This window comes from Salarias fasciatus, chromosome 18 (assembly GCF_902148845.1).
Source record: "Salarias fasciatus chromosome 18, fSalaFa1.1, whole genome shotgun sequence".
NCBI classification, from domain to species: Eukaryota; Metazoa; Chordata; class Actinopteri; order Blenniiformes; family Blenniidae; genus Salarias; species Salarias fasciatus.
In genome coordinates this window covers 18,941,392-18,962,542 of record NC_043762.1, presented here as the reverse complement: position 1 = coordinate 18,962,542, position 21,151 = coordinate 18,941,392, and the positions used below count along the sequence as shown (strand labels likewise).

Here is a 21,151-nt window from a genome sequence, read left to right as displayed (position 1 = left end):
CTGATTTCCTCTGCTCTCATTGAACGTTGTCACAGAATCCCTGGAAAAAAAAAATTCAACATATTCACTGTTGTTACCAAAAAACGGGAGTAATGAGACACAGGACAAATTAATCACTGGTTTTCTGAGAGTTGTATTTCTTTGTTGTTTTTTTCCAGACATAAGCACCGTTAGAAAAAGGATGCACAGTCAATTCAAACGGAGCTTTTGCGATAAACGAAGCTAGACACAGCAGTAAGAGCTGACCAAATAACTATGAGCCAGACAAATGCCCACGCCGTGTTCCTCTGAGCCGGACGGTCGCCGCAGACGCCTGTAGGTTCCAGGCTTCCGCCTGTGTTTGCAGAAGGTTTTCGTCTCCCAACAGTTTGAGGAACGGCGAGCGATTTGTCTCGAGAAACCACAGAAAAGCGTGTCCCAATTAAAAGCAAAAGTGAGTGTATGGGGAGCAATGATAGTTGGTATATTCGCAGAGATATTCAGATAATCGGTAGCACTTCAAAAGAGCCCCTATCAGCCGCGATAATCTCGCTATATTAATTCTTTGGCCATTTGAATGCCGACTTCTTATCGCTTCCTTGCACACTTGCCCCGTCTGCTTCTTTCACTCCGCACCCCGCTGCCATCCCCGCGTGCTTCTTCGCTCCGCTCTCTCTTTCACCGACTTCTTTCCGTCTCATCTTCCTTCTCCCGGCACAAGTATCTTTCTCCGCTCACCCTTGCTTTCTCTTCTTAAGGTTCTCCATTGATCCTCAGTCGGACCCGGAGGCTCTGTTCCGTATCGTCCCGGACACCGGCCTCATCACCACCGCCATGGAGCTGGACCGGGAGCGCGAGCACTGGCACAACATCACAGTCATCGCTACCCAGAGAGGTCAGAGGTCCCCGTTTGATCACCGCTTAACACTGAGACATCGTTCCAGCCTCTTCATTTGGGTATTTTTTTTTTTTTTATCAAGGCCAACATTTTTCAACTCTGACACCTTCGGTAACTGATGAGTAGGAGGTTTAAGGCAGTAAATTGTGAGCTGTGCGGTTTCTACAAAGCCCAGTATCCAGCATGTGATGCAGTTCACTAAGCAGCTTAGCTCTGGAGTCATCAGCCCATGAGGGGAATGCTGCTTGGCGCCCCAAACCGTTTGTTGCCGCGTGCCTGGGAATCAATTGATCTATATTGTGCGAGTTATCTGATGCTGCAATAGATCTGTTCTCATAAGGATTCAGCTGGAAACACAAAATTAAGGCAACAAATCGAAGACAAGTGGTGCTTTACAGGCACAATGCGATAGCGAGGGGGAATGGTAAACACCTTTTCGTTTCGAGGGAAAGGATGCCAAGGTGCAGCACACTGCAGCACTTCACAGAGCGGGTTTTAGTCTGGAGAGCATAACCAATAACGAATAAAGAGAATCATAAAATGAGAATTTAGCTGCTGCTTTGGCAGCTTTCAGTCATGATCATGGCGTGCTAATTTTGTTTATTGTTTGAAATCGAGCGAAATCTTCACTTTAATGAATAGAAAACACAGGTGTTGGCATCATCTGGTAAGTCATGGTATATTTATGAAAACCTGCCAGCAAATATCTACTGGGAAGCTGACTTGTTTTATGGCTTCAGCTGAGAGTAGTAAAGAAAAGCCCTGAAAGTGATAAAAAGCTTTAGAAACAAAACTCGTTAAAGGAATAGCAGTCTGGTTCAAAGGGTTGGAAATCTCAAAAATGTCCAACTGCGTATTGCAATATTTGGAGACTTTCCAATCATGGCCATGTTCCCTGTAATGAAAGATCATATAGCTCGTGTAGTTGCAGTGTCGTTTTTTTTTTGGTCAACACCGACGGTCCGTGGCGCATAGAGGTTTCTTTTCCAACTCAGGGTTGTGATGAGGCTCGAGTCAATCCCGGCAAATTCTGGGCAAAAGCAGGGTGCAGCGTGGACAGGCTATCCCCGAGCAGGGAGACAAACACACACGCTCACATTGACACCTACGGGCTGTTTTCTCCCCTCAAACACATATTTCCAGGCTGTGCGAGGACACCAGAATACCCCAGCGGACTGTCTGTGCACACATGGAGAGAACAGTCAAACTCAAAAAGGACCCCAACCTTGTATATGTTGCTTTCATTCTATTTAATAAAAAACATTTTTTCTATTGATCATTTTTAGCATTGATTATCATCATGATCAGCTGCTCTTAAATATACGATTATTAACTGGCAGATTTGTTCGACGTTGTTGTTGTGCAAGCTATCGTTTTCCCCAAACTGCACATATTGATACCAGAAGCTGTTGGCTGGTATTTTAGAGTTTGGCGTTAATGAGGAAGGGGTTGTTTGTAACTTGTTTCCTCGGAGCGTGAGCCTTGTGCCTGATTGCGACTAAACCCTTCGTGGTGGCCGATCGCTAAACGGTGGCAGGAATCATGGTAATGGTCGATGCATTTCCGAAGAAACTGGCAAACGATGTCCTCCCGCTGATGCTGGATGCTGAACGCCGGCTCTGAAAACATGCATGTAGGGGTTGTTTTTTTAACGGGAGTGACAAATAACCTGTTTTCTAGTTTTGGTTACGGTTTGTGTTGCCATTAACAGCTTCCTGGTGGATCCTGGCTGAATTCCAGGAGCAATTCGTTATCAGGTGACCAATCATGATCCAAGTGATCCAGACATCGTTGGAGGACTCCGTCCAGTGTCCAGGGGAGGACCCTGGATGGCGTCCTGCGTGCCTGGACGGGAGGTTGTTTTTCTTGCCGCGACTTGCTCCAGTTAAAGTTAATCTTTACTCGGAATCAACTGGAGGCTCCCCGTGGCAGCAGTGTGCTGTCGGTAGGTCCGCGGTGGCAGCACAGTGAGTGCCTGTCTTGAATAATGAGCCCTTGCTAATAAACAGACTGTTGGAGGCTGTGTTGACATAAAGCACAGTAGGAGTCCTGCCATGGCCACGGGCAGGCCGGCGCCGCCAGTGGCATTACAGCAAGAGCTCATTTTCAGCTTTTCAACAATACGAACCAGTTGCTGTCATCCATGACACAATATTACTGCTCCGCGTTGGAGAAAAGGCATGGGAGTGAGTGTGTGTGTGTATGTGTGTGTGTGTGTGTGTGTCCATAATGTTGCAGGTTTGCTTGGCTGTGTAAATGATGTGTGCTGCTGAGGCCTGTGACACATCGGTCCAAAATGCAGCGGCGGACGTTCAGAACGCTCACGCTGACTTCATGCGCATCATGTATGGCTTTGAGAACTTCACGTTGAAGTGTGTGTGCGTGTGTGTGTGTACAGGCAAGTGAATGGGCTGTGAAAGACCTTCTGCCAATCCGTTTAAGCTGCACCCAGCACGCGGATTGCCTGCTTTTCTACATCATTCCTCCGCTTCTCCTCTCTCTTTCTTAAAAACACACTCTTTGACACTTGTGAGTTGCTCTGGCTAAGAATGGAACAGTATGATGTGGAGAAAAATCTGACTGATCTACTCGGGAAGCATCAGTTGTTCTCCAGCTGGGAGCCTGCGAGCTGTAACACAAGCCAAATCAAACCAAATGTACTACTGTTTACTTAGCCAACTGTGTGCTTGCTAATGTGATCTGAGTGTTGTTGAAGTTTTTGGACAAAGACTGAAATGCTTGATCGTGCCTGCGAGGACAATTGGATGGAATTAATGGAGTGCAAAGTTGTACCCCGGAGTGTGTGGAAAGCACACTGGTGCTTATTGCAGTGGGATATTGTATTCATGCAATTTTCCACATACAGTGGTGTGTGTGTGTGTGTGTGTGCATCTTTCAAGGCTATATTAAGATGTGCCTCTCTCGGACTTTTCCAGACAATCCCGGCCAGGTTTCCAGAGTTTTGGTTGCGATAGAGACCTTGGACCTGAACGACAACGCGCCCGAACTGGACAGACAGTACACAACAGCCATGTGTGACTCTCTGTCCAGCGGACAGGTCAGTATGGGTTTCTTTACGTTTTCTGGATGATATAACGTGAAACAACACAACAATACAAGTCAACATCTTAGATACACCAGTGTTGTTCTCGGTCTCAAATACAGTTTTCATCTCTTTACATTCATTGTGCGTTTCCTCACTTAACTCGCCAACCACAACTCCAACCCATTACAGGCTGAATTTTGATACTAGTATGCATTTGTACAGAACAATAAAACATATATGTCATCATGTCACCGGTCGTGTTGTCTTCAGCAATCACCTTGGGGACAATTTCCTCCAACTGCATCTTGCCACTGCTCACTTCTCTGTTCAGGCTGTGTGAAAGGTTGTCGACCGCGTTGAAGATTGTAATTTGTCACGGCGATGTGAGAGGAATTCACACAGTTATGCCGTCTACATATAAGGTGTTTATGACATATTATTGAGTTCAGCTCACCAGCCTTCTGGGACTCGGAAACCCAATACACTGTTGCATTGATTACATGTATAAAAGCAGCAGAATAGAGTTTCTGTGAGTAAAATACAGCTCGATATAGAATAAAATAGCAGGTGTCTGCTCTGTTAGAACTGAGTAGACAGCTCCAGAACTAAAGGCTCACAACTTTCTTCGAAAGTCCATGTCTTTTGCTGTCTACTTGTCTGTGTTTCCAGGCTGTTACCTGGGTTAAACAAGCGGAAAATTTTAAACACATACACGGTGATGGCTTTGAATATGTTTTTGTCAAATGTCAAAACTTTTTGAAAAGTTAATGTCAAAATAATCAGGTTATGAAAAAAGAAAAACATTTTTGTTTTACTTTGACTGACTACCTGTGACTCCCTGAACTGTATTTTGCATTTAGCTGTTCGGAGCAGCTGCCAAGCTCTCAAGGAAAATTATAATAACTGATGCCCACAAAGCAAAATAAGGCTATAAGAACACAGCAGCACATTTTCAGGTAGCTGTCTCCTTCAGGCTGTAATTTAGAAATGGCAGTTAGAGGAAATGGTAGAGGTCAAGCTGGGGTTTGGAGGACCGAGAGTCCTTTGAAAGACTGCTGCTGATGGGAGACGGCAAATCAGAACTACCTTTTAGCTGCAAAATATGGAAGTAGACGAGGAGTGGTGTTGCTCTGTTGTACTGCGCACAATGAGCCGTCAGAAGAAGGTTTTTCTGCGTCCTGACCTGCACATTCAAACTTCAGAAGTTTGCAAATTGTCATCTCAACTAGTCCAATACGCTTTCAGTCAGGGACAGTCCTAACTAATTAATCATACCTTTTTAATCTGGCTGGTGGGGAGAAGAATGGAGTCTAGAATCAAACATCCCGGTGTCTGTACAGTACCAAGGCAACCCTCAAAAAGTGTACGATGAAGGAATCACACTAATAGTCCATCAATAGTATGAATGAAGCAGAGTCCTGAAGCAATTGAAAAGAGTGAAGACTCCCCGGCAAGAACTGATATATGGCTTTAATAGCTTCACAAGATGTGTTGTTGTTTACCAAATGGGATATTTCTAAGTACTGACCATGATAAATGCTCCATCCATCCATCCATCTTCCTTACTGTTACCTTTTGTTATGTGCAAAACACTGGTAGTTAATGCTGGAATGTATGTCTTTTTCAATGGTCAATTAAATCAATTCAGACTGGTAAAATTTCAAGTGGGTTGAGCTCAATGCAACTGTGCATAGTCTGGGAAAAAATGCATCTACGTAGAGTTTCTATAACCACACAGAGAGTCTGTTAGCAGATTATTGCTTCATCTGAGTCTTCAACATCAGGGTCATCGAGTCAGTCACATCCGCTCATTTCAATCTTTGTTGGCTTCTCAAAGGAGCTTCAAGTGCTTAGAAATACATGACATAATGTACAGATACAAATAATGTAAAGCTATACTTATTCAAGGATGGGAGCATCTATAGAGCAAGAGTGGAAAAAAAGCTGTTTATTCAAATACGGCAGTATGCAGCTCTGGCGTTTCCATTCACCATGGAACCAGGTGAATCCTCCATGGCCTGTTATCACAAGGCAGCAGCTTATTCACATTATAATTAAAATTGAGCCTCCTCTCGGGCCGTCTCCCTCCTTGTCGCCATCCTTCATGCTTTATTTGTGCTCTCGTCTATTTTTCTGCATCACTGTTTTCTGACTTGATCCTACCTCAATTATAAAAATCATCCTCAATCTCACTTCAGAAACTACGTTTTCCCTCCTCTCCTTCATCCTCAGTAGTCCGCGCTGGCTCCATCACTGTAATTCTCTATCTTGGCCCATCTGTTGTTTTTTTTTGCCGGTGTTTTTCATCGCCCTGCTTGTGTAGTCGCTAAATCTGTGATTCTATGGCAACGACGTTGATTTGCTTTCGCCTGTGATGTTCACGTCTCTGTACGCCACTACTTGAATGAGCCGGAGACGGTTCAAGAAAGAAAGATTATGATATCTGGAGACGTGTTTGGTTGGCTGCGCGAACGTCTCTGTACGACAAGTCATTTGACAAAACGTGTTTGAATATTCACGCGCAGCCACTGATAACATAATGCGACTGTATGGAGCAAATCTTCTCAAGGCCCAGAGACACTGACTGAGTAACTCAGAGAGCATGCGGCACCCTTCATCCCTGCTTTCAGTCTTGCAACCAGCACTCGAAAGCGTCCCTGAAAGAACATCTTGCGTAACGACGACCAGAGTTTTTCATTAAAAAGAAATTACCCATCAGCTCAGGCTGCGGGAGATTTCTTTAAGATTAATTTTGTGCTGATTGCCAATGAGGGCTTTTTTTTTTTTTTTTTTTTCGCAGATGCTCTTAATGAATTGAAAGCCACTCTGAACTGTATTTGTGAAAGACGATTCATGTCAAATGCGGTTATTCATTCTGTGTGAGTATCACACACACGGTTTACTTGTGGCTCCGTGCTAATTGTTGGGCTTGTTTTGATTCCTGCCAACGTCAGCTAATGGTTTGTAGCTGAAAGTGCTCCCTGTGTGAGTGTTTTTCCCCTTTTTCCTTCATTTCTATTCCCCTCCTCTGCTCTATGTGCATACCTTATGCACACACACACACACACACACGCACACGTTGACACCCTCCGCCTCACGCCACCCACCCTCCTCCGCTCTCTATCTCTGTGTTTCAGGTGGTGCAGGTGTTGCGAGCGATTGATAGAGATGAGGGAGGGAATGACAGCACTGTGTATTTCAGCATCCCTCCGGAGTCCAGCGCTGCCCGCAACTTCAGCGTCAGGGACAGCGGTGGTAGGCACTCAATCTTTCCTTCTCCCTGCATTTCTCTTAATTCCTTTTTTTTGTTCCCTTGGCAGACACACTGCTGTTTCCCTACTTTTTTAAGACTCTTAATCCCACATATTTTACCCGCCTTTCTCTTTCCATCTTTGTCTTCACTCCCATTCTCTTTCTCTTTACCTTTCTCTGAAGCCCTCTGCCTCTCTGACTCCCCCCTTTCCCTTTTTTCTGTCTCTGCCTCTCTCTTTTGCCATCCATCTCCCAACACTGGTGGCCCCATTGTTTTGCTTTGTTATCCTCCCCTCTTTTGTCCGTCCCTTCTGTTTGCCTTCTCATATCCCCGACATCCATCTTCTCCTCCCGACCACCACGTACTCTTACTGTTTCAAATGAAAAGCTTTGGAACAAATCAAGCCTCCATCATTTAATTCACTTCAGCTGAATGAAATGTAGCTACTTAGTATTTGTTTCTGGTGCATTCTTTCTTTGTCCCTTTGTCCTGAAAGAACACCCACTTATCTTGTGAATTTCTGAACATTTTAACTCTCTAACTTAAATTAAAATTTTCATTAATGACTACTAGTGTTACTTCTATGCATATTCAGAGCTTGAAGGATGTATTAGTTTTGCATTCAACCAGCAGTTTGTGCCAAAATTAGATTTTGCGTTTGCTCAGAAATTTCAGATGTACTTCTATTCAGGTGTTTTGTTTTGTAAATATATTATTTATTGGATGAAATTAAAATGAGACTAAATGAAAGAAACAAATTACAGGACCTTGAATTATTTTCTGATCAAGAAGCACATGCAGATTTTTCTTACAAACAACTTGTTAGATTAGCAGTGAGTGTTTCGCACCAAACCTCCAGGCCTACCAAATATCATCAATAAAACAAATAGGATCTTTTTTAATGTTTTGCAACCTGCAGCCTGTCCCGTGATGACAACCACCAGCACTCTTCTTCTATTTCCTTGTTGCTATAGTGTTGGACGCATTACTACTGGCAACTGCCAACAAGTGTTTTGGAATATTGTGAAACCGGGGAAGCTTTACAGCCTATATGTGCTCCACATTTGAATTGATGGGCAATAACCACAAAACAGAACAATGCTCCGCTAGTGGTTATAAGCTCTGCAGAATACTTTTATGTGTTTATGCATCTTTGTTCATCTGTCTCAGTTTGAGAAGTAGGGATGCAGTGGGCCTGTCGAAGTGCCCGATGTAATATTGTGTAAAATTAAAATCGCCGTGCAGGATATCTCTCTGTAAACGGCTACATGCAGCAAATGGTTTTTACACTTTGCTGATTAAATCATTGGGTACGTTTTTCTACCTTTGACTGTATTCAGTTCAATAAATCTGGTGTCTGGTGAGACTATTGTGCTTCGGAATGACAACATGCAATATCTCATTCTTTACAGTTCTAAAAGTCCAAGTTATTGCATGTAATGATGCAATAAAATACAACGCATATGTAGGCAGTGTTGCTGCAATTACTCTGTCGTAAAAACAGTTTACATTCACGATAAAATGTTTGTTTACATTGGGAGCCAACTATTAAGACAGTGGTTTCTGAGGAAGTAGCCTCTTTAGCATCGCTTAATGCTCCAACTGGACTCCAAGGTCTTGCCTGCTAGTTGTTAACCGGAGGGTTCAAGCTGTTTTAAAGGAAGAAATAAATCTGAGGCCATATGCAACCAAATGATACCTGTGAGCCTCACTGCAGTCGATACATTTCACATTATGGATTCATTTTTTCACTTCTTATAATGTTTCACTAAAATCATTCATTCTTTTTATTTTTTTATTTTTTTTTCAAAGTATGACTGACTGTGTAGCTGGAAATGTTTGCAGAAGACATTTTGTTTAATCCAATATTCCTCACAGTGATCATTATCAGTATAACGCCAGCGAGTCGCCAGGTGCCGACGAGCTGACGCCTCTTCGACTGGCTTTGGCACCAAGTTGGCTCCCAGCCAGCTAATTGTTGGGGAAAACTGGCACGGCAGTGGCGAATGAAGCGCGACTGGTTGGATGATGCATCAGTAGGATAAACTTGCTGACATGTGAAATCAAAGGAGGCTTTGATGTGTCATCCAACACAGCAGAGCAGAGGAATTAGAAGATCATGCTCGGTCCCCAGCTTGTTTGACAGAAACATACCAAGTCATTGACTTTGTTTGGGAAAAGATGACGATTTACTCTGTGATTTTTATTTATAAGCCTGTTTGCTTGACTTATAGATGGTTACATGTCCACTTGCAGTTAATAATTATCGTCACACTATGTAAAAAAAAACTCAATGATAAAATGACTTATGACATTTTATCCATAAAAGTTCAGAATGATGTTGAATAAACTGAAGGATTTGGATATAGGCCGAATGCATTCGCTGCATTCTGAGCCGACAGGTGTGAGAGGCTTCGAACGGGACGCTTCCCCAGAGCAGATGGATGTAATGGCACTACATTATTCAAACCATATTTCAGATGATAGTTTTAAATGTGAAAGTATATTAGACTTAACGTTCAAGTCTTTTCAGCCAGTTGGGGCCCATAAATCATAGAGCCGCAGCAGGAAGGAGGCCACTATCTGCACTATTTGAGAGTCTCTAATGGATTCATATTACCTCAAATTAGTATCATTGTTATTCTCTTAAGAAGCCCTGTACTTTCAGTGGTACAAAACGGAGTCAAACTATAAAAGTTGTGAAATGAAAGGAGGAAAAAAGAGACCGGGAACTGCTAAGGTGGATGTTTGTTTTCCTTATTTGTTCCTTTTTTTTTTCCTTTTTTGCATAAATCAGTCACTCGATGATGAGGATCATGAATTTGTAAACATGAACACAGCAATTTTGGGGTGTAATTTCGCAAATTATAATAACCTGCAGCTATTCAGCGCAGAAATGAAAAATGCCATGAATTTGCCAGTGAATTAATCTCAAGTGTTTTCTGCCCTGCCTGTCTTCCGGCAGGCCCGACCGCCAGCCTGGTGCTGCTGTCCCAGCTGCAGCCGCTGTCCCGCTCCTCGTCGTCCACCCTGACCCTCTACGTGCCGCTCGTCCTCAGAGACGGGACGTCGGGACTCACCAGCTCGGCGACGGTCACCGTGTCCGTCTGCCCCTGCCTCAGGGGCGGGGCCCGGGCGGGGGAGAAGGAGAAGAGCAAACAGGTGGACGGCGAGTGGGACTGGGAGCGAGAGGCGGTGTGTCTCCCGCAGCAGTCGACGCTGCCCTCGCCTGGGCTCAGCACCGCCGCCCTGCTGGCCATCCTGGCTTGTGTCGCGACACTACTGGGTAAGATTAATCTTTAATTCACAGATCAATACTTTGTGAAGGAAAAGTAGAGTAAAGGAGCAACGAAACCACAGCTGTGTCAGGTTTCTAAATATTCTGTATTATGAATATATAAAGTTTATATTTTCTGGCTGTAAAGGATTTTCAATACTAATCTACAAATAAAAAGTTGGGTTAATCGTATTTAGGGATGTTTACCCTCCAAAGCATTCCTGGATCTTTAATCTGCATATGACAATACGGAAAGCACCGGTGTAAATATTTCTCTTAATCACAGCTGCTCAGTAGTGAGGTTTGCGTTTCTTTGCAATTTCGGTCCAGTTATTTCCTCCGGCAAGGTCAGCGCTAATCACAGCTAAAACAACAATTCAGAATGATTATCTGGGCCCTCCGGTTTTTGATAGCAGCTAATAAAATGTCACCGCCACCTTTGCAGGAACTCGAACGCTCAATTGGATAATGTCTGGGTGCTGAGAAAGCTTTGGCTCATGGCCAGCATCATTGTCATTTCTGTTTAGTCTGTCGGATCGCTCCTCTTGCCCTGTTGATGGAGGCATTATCATTCTGGAAGAGGACAGTTCAATCAAGACAGAAACGTAACATGGCGTGAAGGTGATCCCGTGCAGCGCCTTTCCCGGAGTCAGGAATTACGATCGCGAAGTGACAGGGGAACGCAATATTGCAGGCAAATGTGTGAAAGTTTATAGTGTTTGCCTGAAGTTTGCGACTTTAAAATAGAGCATTTGTCTTGTTCCAGAACGGTTTTGTTTTCCCTCTGGATGAGAGGTCCATTTTAATCCCAAACAGCATAATTGGACCTTCCATAAAATGCCAAATGTTCCTCCAGAAGCTTTGACAATCGCTCTTCAGTATCCCATCTGCTTATTAAAGGGGAGCTTGGCATACGTATGGGGCATATTGAGCTGTTTAGCTGCCGCCCGTTGTGTGGATAGAGGCTCATGCTAATGGGGGAATATCTCCACCAAAAAAGCATGAAGGTGATCCCTCACACTGTTATGAAAGGTGAGAATTTCCCCCTCTTTGCGGGGATCATTGGATTAGTTCCATGTAAATCAAATATTGCAACCTCCAACAATATCAAGGCTGTAGATTTACTCACTGCTGCAGCTAAAACCACCAACCACTCAGCCACAAGCACATATGCATACACAATGATATAATAACTTGTTTGTTGCTTCCACCCAAACAGCGGTTGTGCAATCAAAGCACAGCAACCAGAACTAATCATGATTAGGATTTTTCACGAGCTCCAACTTTTTGCACCGATAAGAGTTTTACTTGTTTAAAGAATTTAATGAAATTGTGAATTTACCTTCCAAATTGTCTGATGCTAAATTATCCTGACTGGGGAAGCAGATGACTTCAGTGTCTGAGTTTCTGAATCAATCGCTTTACTTTATTACTTAGTTTCTAAACTTTCTTGCTGTATGAGCATTTCACAGATGAATCGTTCATTTCTGTTTGTGCAAACAGAGTAAGCAGGATACAGCGGCACATGGATACACTGTGGTTATGCTCCTGTGCGACTTCAGTTCATTTAAAAAAGCAGGATCGCTTCCGCCCAGACCTTGGCGGTGTCAGTACTCTTCAAAATAAACTGTCATGTAGTTCAGTTTAACGATGAAAGCAGCAAAGGCCAAAGTCAGTTTAACAGACTTCATGCTACTGTTTTAAATCTTGTATACATGTTCCAAAGCTTTTTGTATGTTCTCAGATCATAAAGATATCAGTGATTCTGCAACCTCATTTAGTGTAAAGAAGCTGTTAAATAGTCATATATATATAGAGAGAGTTATATGTATATCTTGGTGCTAACATTTTGAGCAAACCCAGACTGATAGAGTTCTCTTAATGTTTTAATATGTCAAATCATGACTCAAATGTCAAATTAATTTGTAAAGCACATTTAAAACTTAAAAAATTTCAAAGTGCTTCTCAGTGAAACACATACAAAAAAAAAAAAAAAAAAACAGCATACAATAACAGATAAAGATATAAAATACAATATACATACAATATATGGACCACTTTTTCATTGACTTATCTTTGTGGTTGTAGAATTGTTTCATTATGTGCAATGAATAAATACTTCTACTCTTATTACCAAAATAACCAGGACTCCCTTGAAAAAGTGGTTTTTAATCTCAACGGGACTTTCCTGGCTAAGTAAAGGTTAAAAAAAATAATAATAATAACTTTTCCTTCCTGAGATACAGACCGTTAACGTCTCAGTTATGATTGATCATTTTTTGAATGTCTGACTGGTTTTGGTTTTGGTTGGAGGTCTGATATTTTAGAAAAGATCAAGATTTTTGAAGACCTCTGACTTCAAGTATTGATGTCTGTAACCACAGCACTTCTAATTTCATGTCAGACCCTTGCGGATCAATGCCATGTTTCTGTATGGATTTCATTATTGGCCTGCTCGCCGAGTCGCTGTTGAGGAGCTGCGTAGCTTGGCTTTTTGCCACAGCCTTGGGTCAAATGTAGTCCCCTGCTTTGGGAATATGGAATTAGAGCCATGGAGTCATGGGAGAGCAAGGCGTCCATTTGGCTGGCTGGAGCTCAAAGTCAATTACAGAGTGGAAGCTTGCAGCCTGCTGATATGATACGCCAGCCCTCTAACCCAGGGCCTCCTCTGGATCGGCTTTGTCTCCGTGTGTTACACCTCTTTGTCTCCATGAATTTTTCCTCCCATGTTCACACCCCCTTCTTCCTCCTTCCTTTTATTTCCCCCGTGACTTCTGCCCCCTTCTCCCTTGTTCATCATTCTTTTTTCCAATTTCTCTCCCGTGCCTCAATGTCCTCCACTCCTGCCGCCGCCCTCCCCCCGGTAGCGGTGAGCGCCCTGTCATTGTCTCTGCGCCGTCAGAAGCGCGACTCCCTGTCGCCGCTGGAGGAGGACGACGTCCGGGAGAACATCATCACGTACGACGACGAGGGCGGGGGCGAGGCCGACACCGCCGCCTTCGACATCGCCGCCCTGCAGAGCGCCCCGCACAGCTCGCGCTCACGTGGCTACCGCACGCTCGACAGCCGGAATGTGTGAGTAGGCACGAGGGGTGTGTGTGGGGGAGTGTGTGTTTACATGTGGTGAAACACATGTAAGGACTGTTGTTTAATTACATCAAACCGCTCCGCTGGCCTCTCATTACACGCTAAAAGGGAGACACTAAGGAAACAAATTCACCCCTTTGGAGTAAAAGCTTTTATCGCGGTCCAGCACTTAGCCGATCCACTTAAATAACTGATTGAGCCGTAACTCCCGGGTCAAAATCAGTTCCCAATCAAAACGCTGAGACAGACGGCTATCGAGCCCGGAAGTCCGATGAGACCACTTTGTTTTGTTCATTTTGTTAAAGCTCATTTATGTTCTGCTACATCAGAGAGTTGTTTGCACCCACTTTGATGTTTCTGTGAAACACTGTTATTGCCTTTGGACTAATAATTAGCTCCTGAATTCATGCGAGCCATATGGAGGGGCCATAAACAAGAACAAAGGCTGTCCTTAGTTTGATCGAAAATTGCTCCACGCAATTTAAAGGGGTGGACACGACAAAAAAAAAAAAAAAAAAAAACCCTCCCTCGATGCAATCCACTGTAATATCCTCATAATACCTCCACCTTTACGCCACTATTAATCCTTTGGTTCTGTTGACTCTGCGTCACAGAGGAGTTGAAGGTTAGTAGATGTTGGATTTACCCTAAAAACTTGGACGCAGCTTCACACATCTTTTTTAATATAGTCTCCATAGGATAGCCCACACTGTATTCTCTGGATTAAAAGTGAGGATAGTTTCACTTTGGCCACACTTTATTCTCTTTTGAAATTGTCTGGAACAAGTCCACAAACTTCATGAAGGTCAGTACAAAATCATAGGAGGAGAACCCCCTCAACGCGCCGCCCCCCGTTTAATTAGTTATTTGGTTCACTTGTTTATCTTCTCCCAAGATGGACTCAGACTTGAGCAGAATAGCTGATCATGTGGATGTGAGGCTAAACGGTGCGGCGGCACCACAAGGCACAGCGGAAATGTTCCAGAGGACGGGTTATCTGGGATCCATGTCAATCAGAAAAGGTTTGACTGTGATTTTTCTATATGAGGGTACATGGGAGTTTTCTGCTGTCTTTCAGTCGTTACTCCCATCGTGGTCAAGATAAAGGTCGCACTTACAGCTGGGCTCAGAATCCAGGCATGGAGCACAACTACTCGGCCCCCGGCGGACCCCTTTATGGCCGCCTCTGCTACAGCAGCCACACGTTGCCGGTTCTACGCCGCGCGCCGGGCGGGACCTTCGAGCCGGGCCTGGCGGAGCTGGCGTACCGCTTCCCCGGGGGCCAGCCGGACCACTCCCTGGTCATCCAGAACCAGGGGGCCATGGTGGGGCCGATGGAGTCCGGGGCGGTGTACATTGCCCCCACGGACCTGAGCGCCGGGAGCCGGACGGGGAGTCGCGCGGGAAGCCGCGACGGGACGGCGCCGCAGAGCGGCATGAGCACGTCGGACGGGGGAACGCCGAGGACCAGCGACAGCCAGGAGAGAGGCGGGGGGACGGGGACGGCCAGCAACTGCACAGAGGGGAGCAACGACGAGAAGGTTAACCACAGCCAGGACGTGGACTGGGTAAGGATGACAGAGAGCTGGCGTTCACGTCATTCGTTCAGATTTCCTCCGCCTTGTTTCAACAAAGACCTCGATGCAGAATTTTGTTGGAAAGAAAAAAACAGTTAATTTTAGAAAAAACAAGTTGTGCACATTGAATTGGAGTAGTTTACGTCACACTGCTCTTTGATCTGGTCGAAAGAAACTTGAGAGGGATGATGATGCCTAACAGATTTCGTAGAGATGTTCCCTGTTGCAGTCGAAGCAGTGATTCTGTAGGATGAACTGTAATTATTTAACTCGTGACGACGTTCCTGATGCATCATCTGCATCATGCCTGCTGGGATGCATGATGCAAGTTTTCTCTCTTATCGACCTTAATGAAGGCATCCTGGCATGTGTTTGCATTCTGCTCCGCTCCGTGACTAGTTATGTGAGAAAATAGCCACACATTCAAAGAAAGGGAGAAAGTGGTAGATTTCACACTAAATCCTGAATTAAAATTAAATAAATTGCTTGATGAAAGATAGATTGGCTGGTTCAGAGAATGTATTAAAGTGGAATGGATAACTTAATTATTCAATTAACAGAGTAAATGCAAAGTGAGAAACTGATTAAGCAGATATAAAGTCATTATCCATTATTTGTATTTCACTGAAAATACGAGATCATTTCTGTGAAAGCAGTATGACAGTGCGCAGTGGTCGTCGTGTTCAGGACAATGGTGTGGAAATACAACCACTCAGAACATATCAGCACATTTCTATCCCAGTGTTCATTATTGTTTCTGTATTTTGTATTATTTAGCAGACCACAGCAAGGCTCTGTGGACCTTGATTTATTTAATTTTCAAATGTGTTATCTCTCCATCACTTCCCTTTCCATCTCACATTCACAGTGCAGTGTTAGCTCATTCTAGCGTTCAATTAATATCTCTGCCTTCTTCCAACTCTGCTTTTCCTCCACTCTGTCCTGCTCAATTTCTGCCTGCCTGATGTCCAAATCATTTTTATTCTCCCCGCGTCCTGCCTTTTCCCTCATTGTGGCGTTTTGTCATGACGCCGGCTCATCATTCCGCTTTTATTATCCTCTCCCTCCCCGCTTTGGCAAATTGCTTCATTTCATGTTGCGTTAACTCTGACCCAACCTAACACCCTATCGCCCAACCCCAGCCCCGAACTGAAACCCCTCGTGCTCACCTACCTCCCCTTCAGGTGCAGTCGGAGACTCTGCCCAGGGAGCACAACCTGGTCATGACCCGGTCTGGCTCCGTGATGGGCCAGGGTCACGGCGCGGGAGGCTGGGTCTGCGACTCGGCCACCCTCCCACTGGCAGGACGCCGGGCCTCTCGCTCCGGTTTGTCTCCCAAACGCACGGGTGCCGGTCAAGGTGAATCTGACTCCGGCGGAGGAGGAGGAGGAGGAGGAGGAGGAGGAGGAGGAGCAGGGGGGAGTGGAGGTGGAAATGGAAACGGGGGCTCCTCCACAGATGGACAACAGCAGCCTGCCAGTGGACGCAACTACGCCACTGTCCTGCAGGGGGAGGTCTCAGGACAGAGGGACTACCCCGGCAGCCTGGGGAGAGGAGGACTGGAGATGGGGAGCAACTTTGTGGTTGCGAGGCCAGACAGAGAGAACGGAGGAATTTCGCTGGCAGGGACTCCATCCGTCTACCCGGACGCGGCAGGCTACATCGGGGACTGGCGAGATCGAGTGGGTCTTGGGGGGTACGTTCTGGGCCGGAGGGATATGACCCCTCAGCTTTTACCTTTCCCGGGCCAGCCTCGAGGAGCGTACGCCGGAGTGATGGGCTTCGGGGCCGGCTGGGTCCCGGGAATGGAGGCAGCGAGAGGGGCGCCGGGGCCCGGGGGCCCCTCCCTGGCGCTGAGGGTGGGTGAGTTTCTACGTCTGCGGCTCGCCCAGGTCACCTTTGACCCCTCGCAGCCGCCGTACGACTCTGTGCAGGTGTACGGCCTGGAGGGGACAGGGTCCAGAGCCGGCTCCCTCAGCTCGCTGGAGAGCGAGGGGGAGAAGGATGCAGAGAAGGAGGATTGGGGGGCGGGGCTGGACGAGTGGGGTCCCCAGTTCCAGAAGTTAGCCCAACTCTTCAAAGACAGGGAGCGAGAGAAGGAAGATAAGGAGAAAGCTGACGACGGTGCCAAAAAGGAGAAGGAGAAGAAAGAGGATCAGGAGAAGAAAGAGGAAGGAGAGCAGGCTGGAGACGAGGCGAAAGACTGAGGAAGGGTAAAAACAAAACAAACAGAGGCAAAGGGGGTAAGAGAGGAAGGAGAGAACAGGAGGATGATGAAAAGGCAACTAAAGCTAGAATAATGTGAAGAGAAGTTAAAGGGGAGAAAGATGAAGAGGAAAAGTAATAAAAAGAGACAGAGAAAAATGAGCCTTGGGAGGATGGAGAATGCAAGGGCAGGGGAGGGAGTGATTGATGTAATTTAAAGCAATAAGTGTTGAAACGCTGATATGGTTGAGCACAGATACTGAGACAATGCAGAGGCTGCTTCGGCTCGGGGCAGCAACAATTTGTTAAACGCTTTGGACATAGAAAAACAACCCAAACACCCAAGACTCGATTTAATTCGACTCTCACGTATGGAATGAGAAACAGCAGGAAACAGGGAGGAAAACGTCTCTCACTTTGTGTGTCATTGTGATCTTCCCGTCTGCATGTGCGGTTGCGTGTGGGGAATTATGGGTGTGTGAGCTGGAGTGCATATAGGCACTCGCCAGTGAGTATATCAGCGCGCATATTCATCAAAGACAGAGCAAGAGTTTCTGGAAGAAATAATGATACCCAGAGACAATTTAAAGACGGCGCTAATGCTACATAAGCTTAGTTTATGAGATGAAGTGCAAGAGCAAACATTAACAAGGAAGTTAGAAAAGTAGGATAATACACCGCGGGGAAAGAGATATTTAAATACAAAGAGAATCGGAGGGTGAGGATGTATAGCAAGAGAAATGGTCTTAGAAGTGAGACGATTGTACAGAAACTGTTACTTTTATTCCATCTGCGGTGGCAGAAAAGTGAATTATTCAGCTTGCTACTCCATTCCAAATGAAAATGATGAATCATTTAAATCCTGCAAAAGATTCTCCCTCCTCTCAGCCCACAAGGAAAAAACAGACATTGTGAAAAATTTAAATGATTTAGGATTGTGATCCCCCCACTGCTCTCATCCCCCCCCTCTAGCATTTTGTAGTTGAGTGTTGGTATGTTTACAAAAAAAATCACACATCCATTCACACACACACACACACACATTGACACAAAGGAACTGATTAAACACGGTAAGGCTTTGATTGTACAGTAAATTATAAAAAGCCACACCATCCTTGGGAATTACATCTGCTATATGGAGTAAAGATGACTCTATTAATGTTCGCCTCAATGTTTCTTTTTTTTCAATAGAAGATGTCTGTTTTGCTGTTTTTGTTTTTTTTTTTTTTTTAACTGCCAACCCCTCGCCTTCTCCCACACACACGCACACACACACACACACACACACACACTCACGCTTCCTGACCTCTACAGTCTCACTCGACACTCCATAAGGACAAAGTATGCATGATTTTTCGAGTGTAACTAAACACCTGAAATGGCAATCACTTCCCACTTTGAACATCCGAACTGCCCAAATGACAATTTCCACAGATCCTAATGAAACTGTAGAAGAACAACACCGGGGAGACTCCGGCAGCAGGCTTTTTGTTCTTTTTAAAGGTCAGGATGCAAATGAGCTGGAGTTTTTAGCTGGAATGCACTTTTGTACTGTGTGATGTTCAATAATAGATTATGAATCATGTCAAAGATTACAGCTGTTTTATAAGATGTCAATTAAAGAAAATATACAATGTTCGACTATATGTAAAATCATTTCAGATGTAAATACCACTGAATATTATTGCTGAAAGAGAGTATATAAAATGAAAAATCAGTTAAAATAAGAAAAAAAAAACAAAAAAAAAAAACAGAACCTAGATGTCCAAATGGAGCACTGTTGGGGCTGTCTGTATGTGCTGTAGATTAGAAATGGATTACCTGAGACTTACTTTACAGCCTCCTGGACTGACAACAACATGTATTCAACATCTGTGTTTGGGTTCGTCGTGTGGTAGTTCTTGTCTGCGATGGGCAAGCCAAGGATTCAATTATACATGTGGCCTCTGGCAGCAGTTTGTTGTGCAAAATATTAGTTGCAGGAAGCCCGAGAGCTCGCCTGTCCCAGAGAAGAATCATTTTGATGAAAATCCAGTGGAGTGAGGAGAAATTCCCCCAGTGGGCATGTAAAAAGGAAGTATTTTCCCCCAAAATCTGGATTATTATTCTGCAAAAAAATGAAATAATTCTCTGAAATGGAATTTGTAATGAGCTTTGTACTGCCTGAGAGATATGAAGGCTTTATAGATAGTTACTGTACATTAAGTGAAAGTGGCTTCTTTCATCTTTTATGCATTTCAGGCAATGCAGCTCAAATACCAAATTAATATTGCCGTTTGCTTTAACTGAGCTAAGTTTGTTTGTTTGTTTTTTTTAATCTCCTTCAATCAAGACTTTGTTTTCAAATGGATCAAAGACGATTCCAGAGATGACGTTTGCCACATTCTGCAACATGTTCTGGTGTGCCATTGCAGAAATCTCACTGTTCCTTTGCCACTGGTTCACTGTAACTTGACTCCCAGAGAGAAGCAGAGTCGAAATGCCAGCTTTTGCTTATATCCACCGGTTTGGTCGACCATAATCTTGTTGTCAAAGTCTTTCTGTCAACACGTGGGTGAACCGTCTGGGAAGTGAAGCAGCTCGCTGATTGACATGATAACCTTGATCCGTCTCTCTGTCCTTTTACCTGAGCCACAGATCTGTCCATTCCGTGCTGGCGTGTCGGCCGGATGGCACCAGGACCAATGTACGATTAATGCACAATAAGTGGGGAAGGGTGGGGAGGCGGGGGTGCAGAACCTCGGGGAGATCTGAGCCATGAATAATTAAGGTTGATACGCAATACTACGACATCCCAAAGCTACCTGAAATATTTCATCAGCTTGTGACATTCATTCAACTTCCAAACACTCGAAGGACAATTCTGGTTAATTACAACGCGGGTCGTATTTTTAGCGTTTCTGCCACACTTGCCTTCTGTGATATCAACACTGTGACCAGCGAGGTAATTGCAATGATCTGGAAATGAATCGCCGCTCAGAGGATGTCTAATGAGGCAAAAAGCACATGTTTACAGGTTTCAAACGCTGTCCCAGGATTTTAAAGAGAACATCTGAAAACAGACCACCTGATGACACAGTTTCAATCATGTCAGTTAGTCAAGAACCATCGCATCTCAGTGACATTTGAGGTCAGATAGCAATCAGACTTTTAAATAATCCTGGATGGTTTCGAACAGAAGTTTGGAAGCTGTTGTTGGGGCTGTCTTGCAGATTAATTTTTTTTTTTTTTTTTTTCGTGTAGTAATTGGTCTGTGGAAGTGGCCTCGACCACATCGGCCTCACGACACTGAAATAAATCCCCTGGAATCAAAGCGAAAATGAAGCGGCATCTGCCATGACTGAACACAAATAATCACACAGAAGAGGCACTAAGCAGCAGCAGCAGCAGTAATATGATCCTTTATCAGCGCGAACAGAATGACGAGCGAGGGAGCGCTGCCACACAGGACCCCAGATAAGGAGGACGCCTAATGTACTGCCTGTTGTCCCATTGATGCTCAGTTATTAGTTAGCAAATCTGTTGACCTAACTAAAGGGTTGAAATGCAAATGTTCTTCTGCCTTGTTTTTTTTTTTTTTTTAGCTTGAAACAGCATCAGTTGCAATGCACCATCACAACCAACTCGGACTTACATATATTACTTTAACAGGCTAAACACTAATTTAAAAGTTTAAAAAGAAAATTACGATAAACTTTGTTTGTTTGTTTATTTAGCTTGGAAAACAAAATCTGAAGTCTGAACAGTCCAAGTATCCAAAGAAGTGCACACAGCCCGTGCTTGTGCCTCATGCTTTGGTAAATTTTTGATTCCACAAGGCTACACTCTT

The 21,151-nt window shown here is 44.5% G+C and overlaps 1 protein-coding gene across 3 annotated transcripts in view; it reads left to right on the top strand.

Annotated features, from left to right (window-relative positions):
* cdh24b (cadherin 24, type 2b) overlaps positions 1-17,651 on the top strand; it is a 137,540-nt gene extending 119,889 nt beyond the window's left edge. Inside the window, exons 8-14 of one of the 3 annotated variants that reach the window (XM_030115347.1) lie at positions 738-874; positions 3,814-3,935; positions 7,061-7,178; positions 10,142-10,462; positions 13,321-13,528; positions 14,619-15,108; positions 16,302-17,651. In XM_030115347.1, coding sequence (XP_029971207.1) covers positions 738-874; positions 3,814-3,935; positions 7,061-7,178; positions 10,142-10,462; positions 13,321-13,528; positions 14,619-15,108; positions 16,302-17,324 — 2,419 coding nt within the window. In that variant the 3' untranslated portion in view covers positions 17,325-17,651. Of the gene's footprint in view, positions 1-737; positions 875-3,813; positions 3,936-7,060; positions 7,179-10,141; positions 10,463-13,320; positions 13,529-14,618; positions 15,109-15,985; positions 16,133-16,259 lie in introns of those variants that run through there. The other 2 variants (XM_030115346.1, XM_030115348.1) reach the window with 2 other exon arrangements.
* Positions 17,652-21,151: the final 3,500 nt, after the last annotated feature.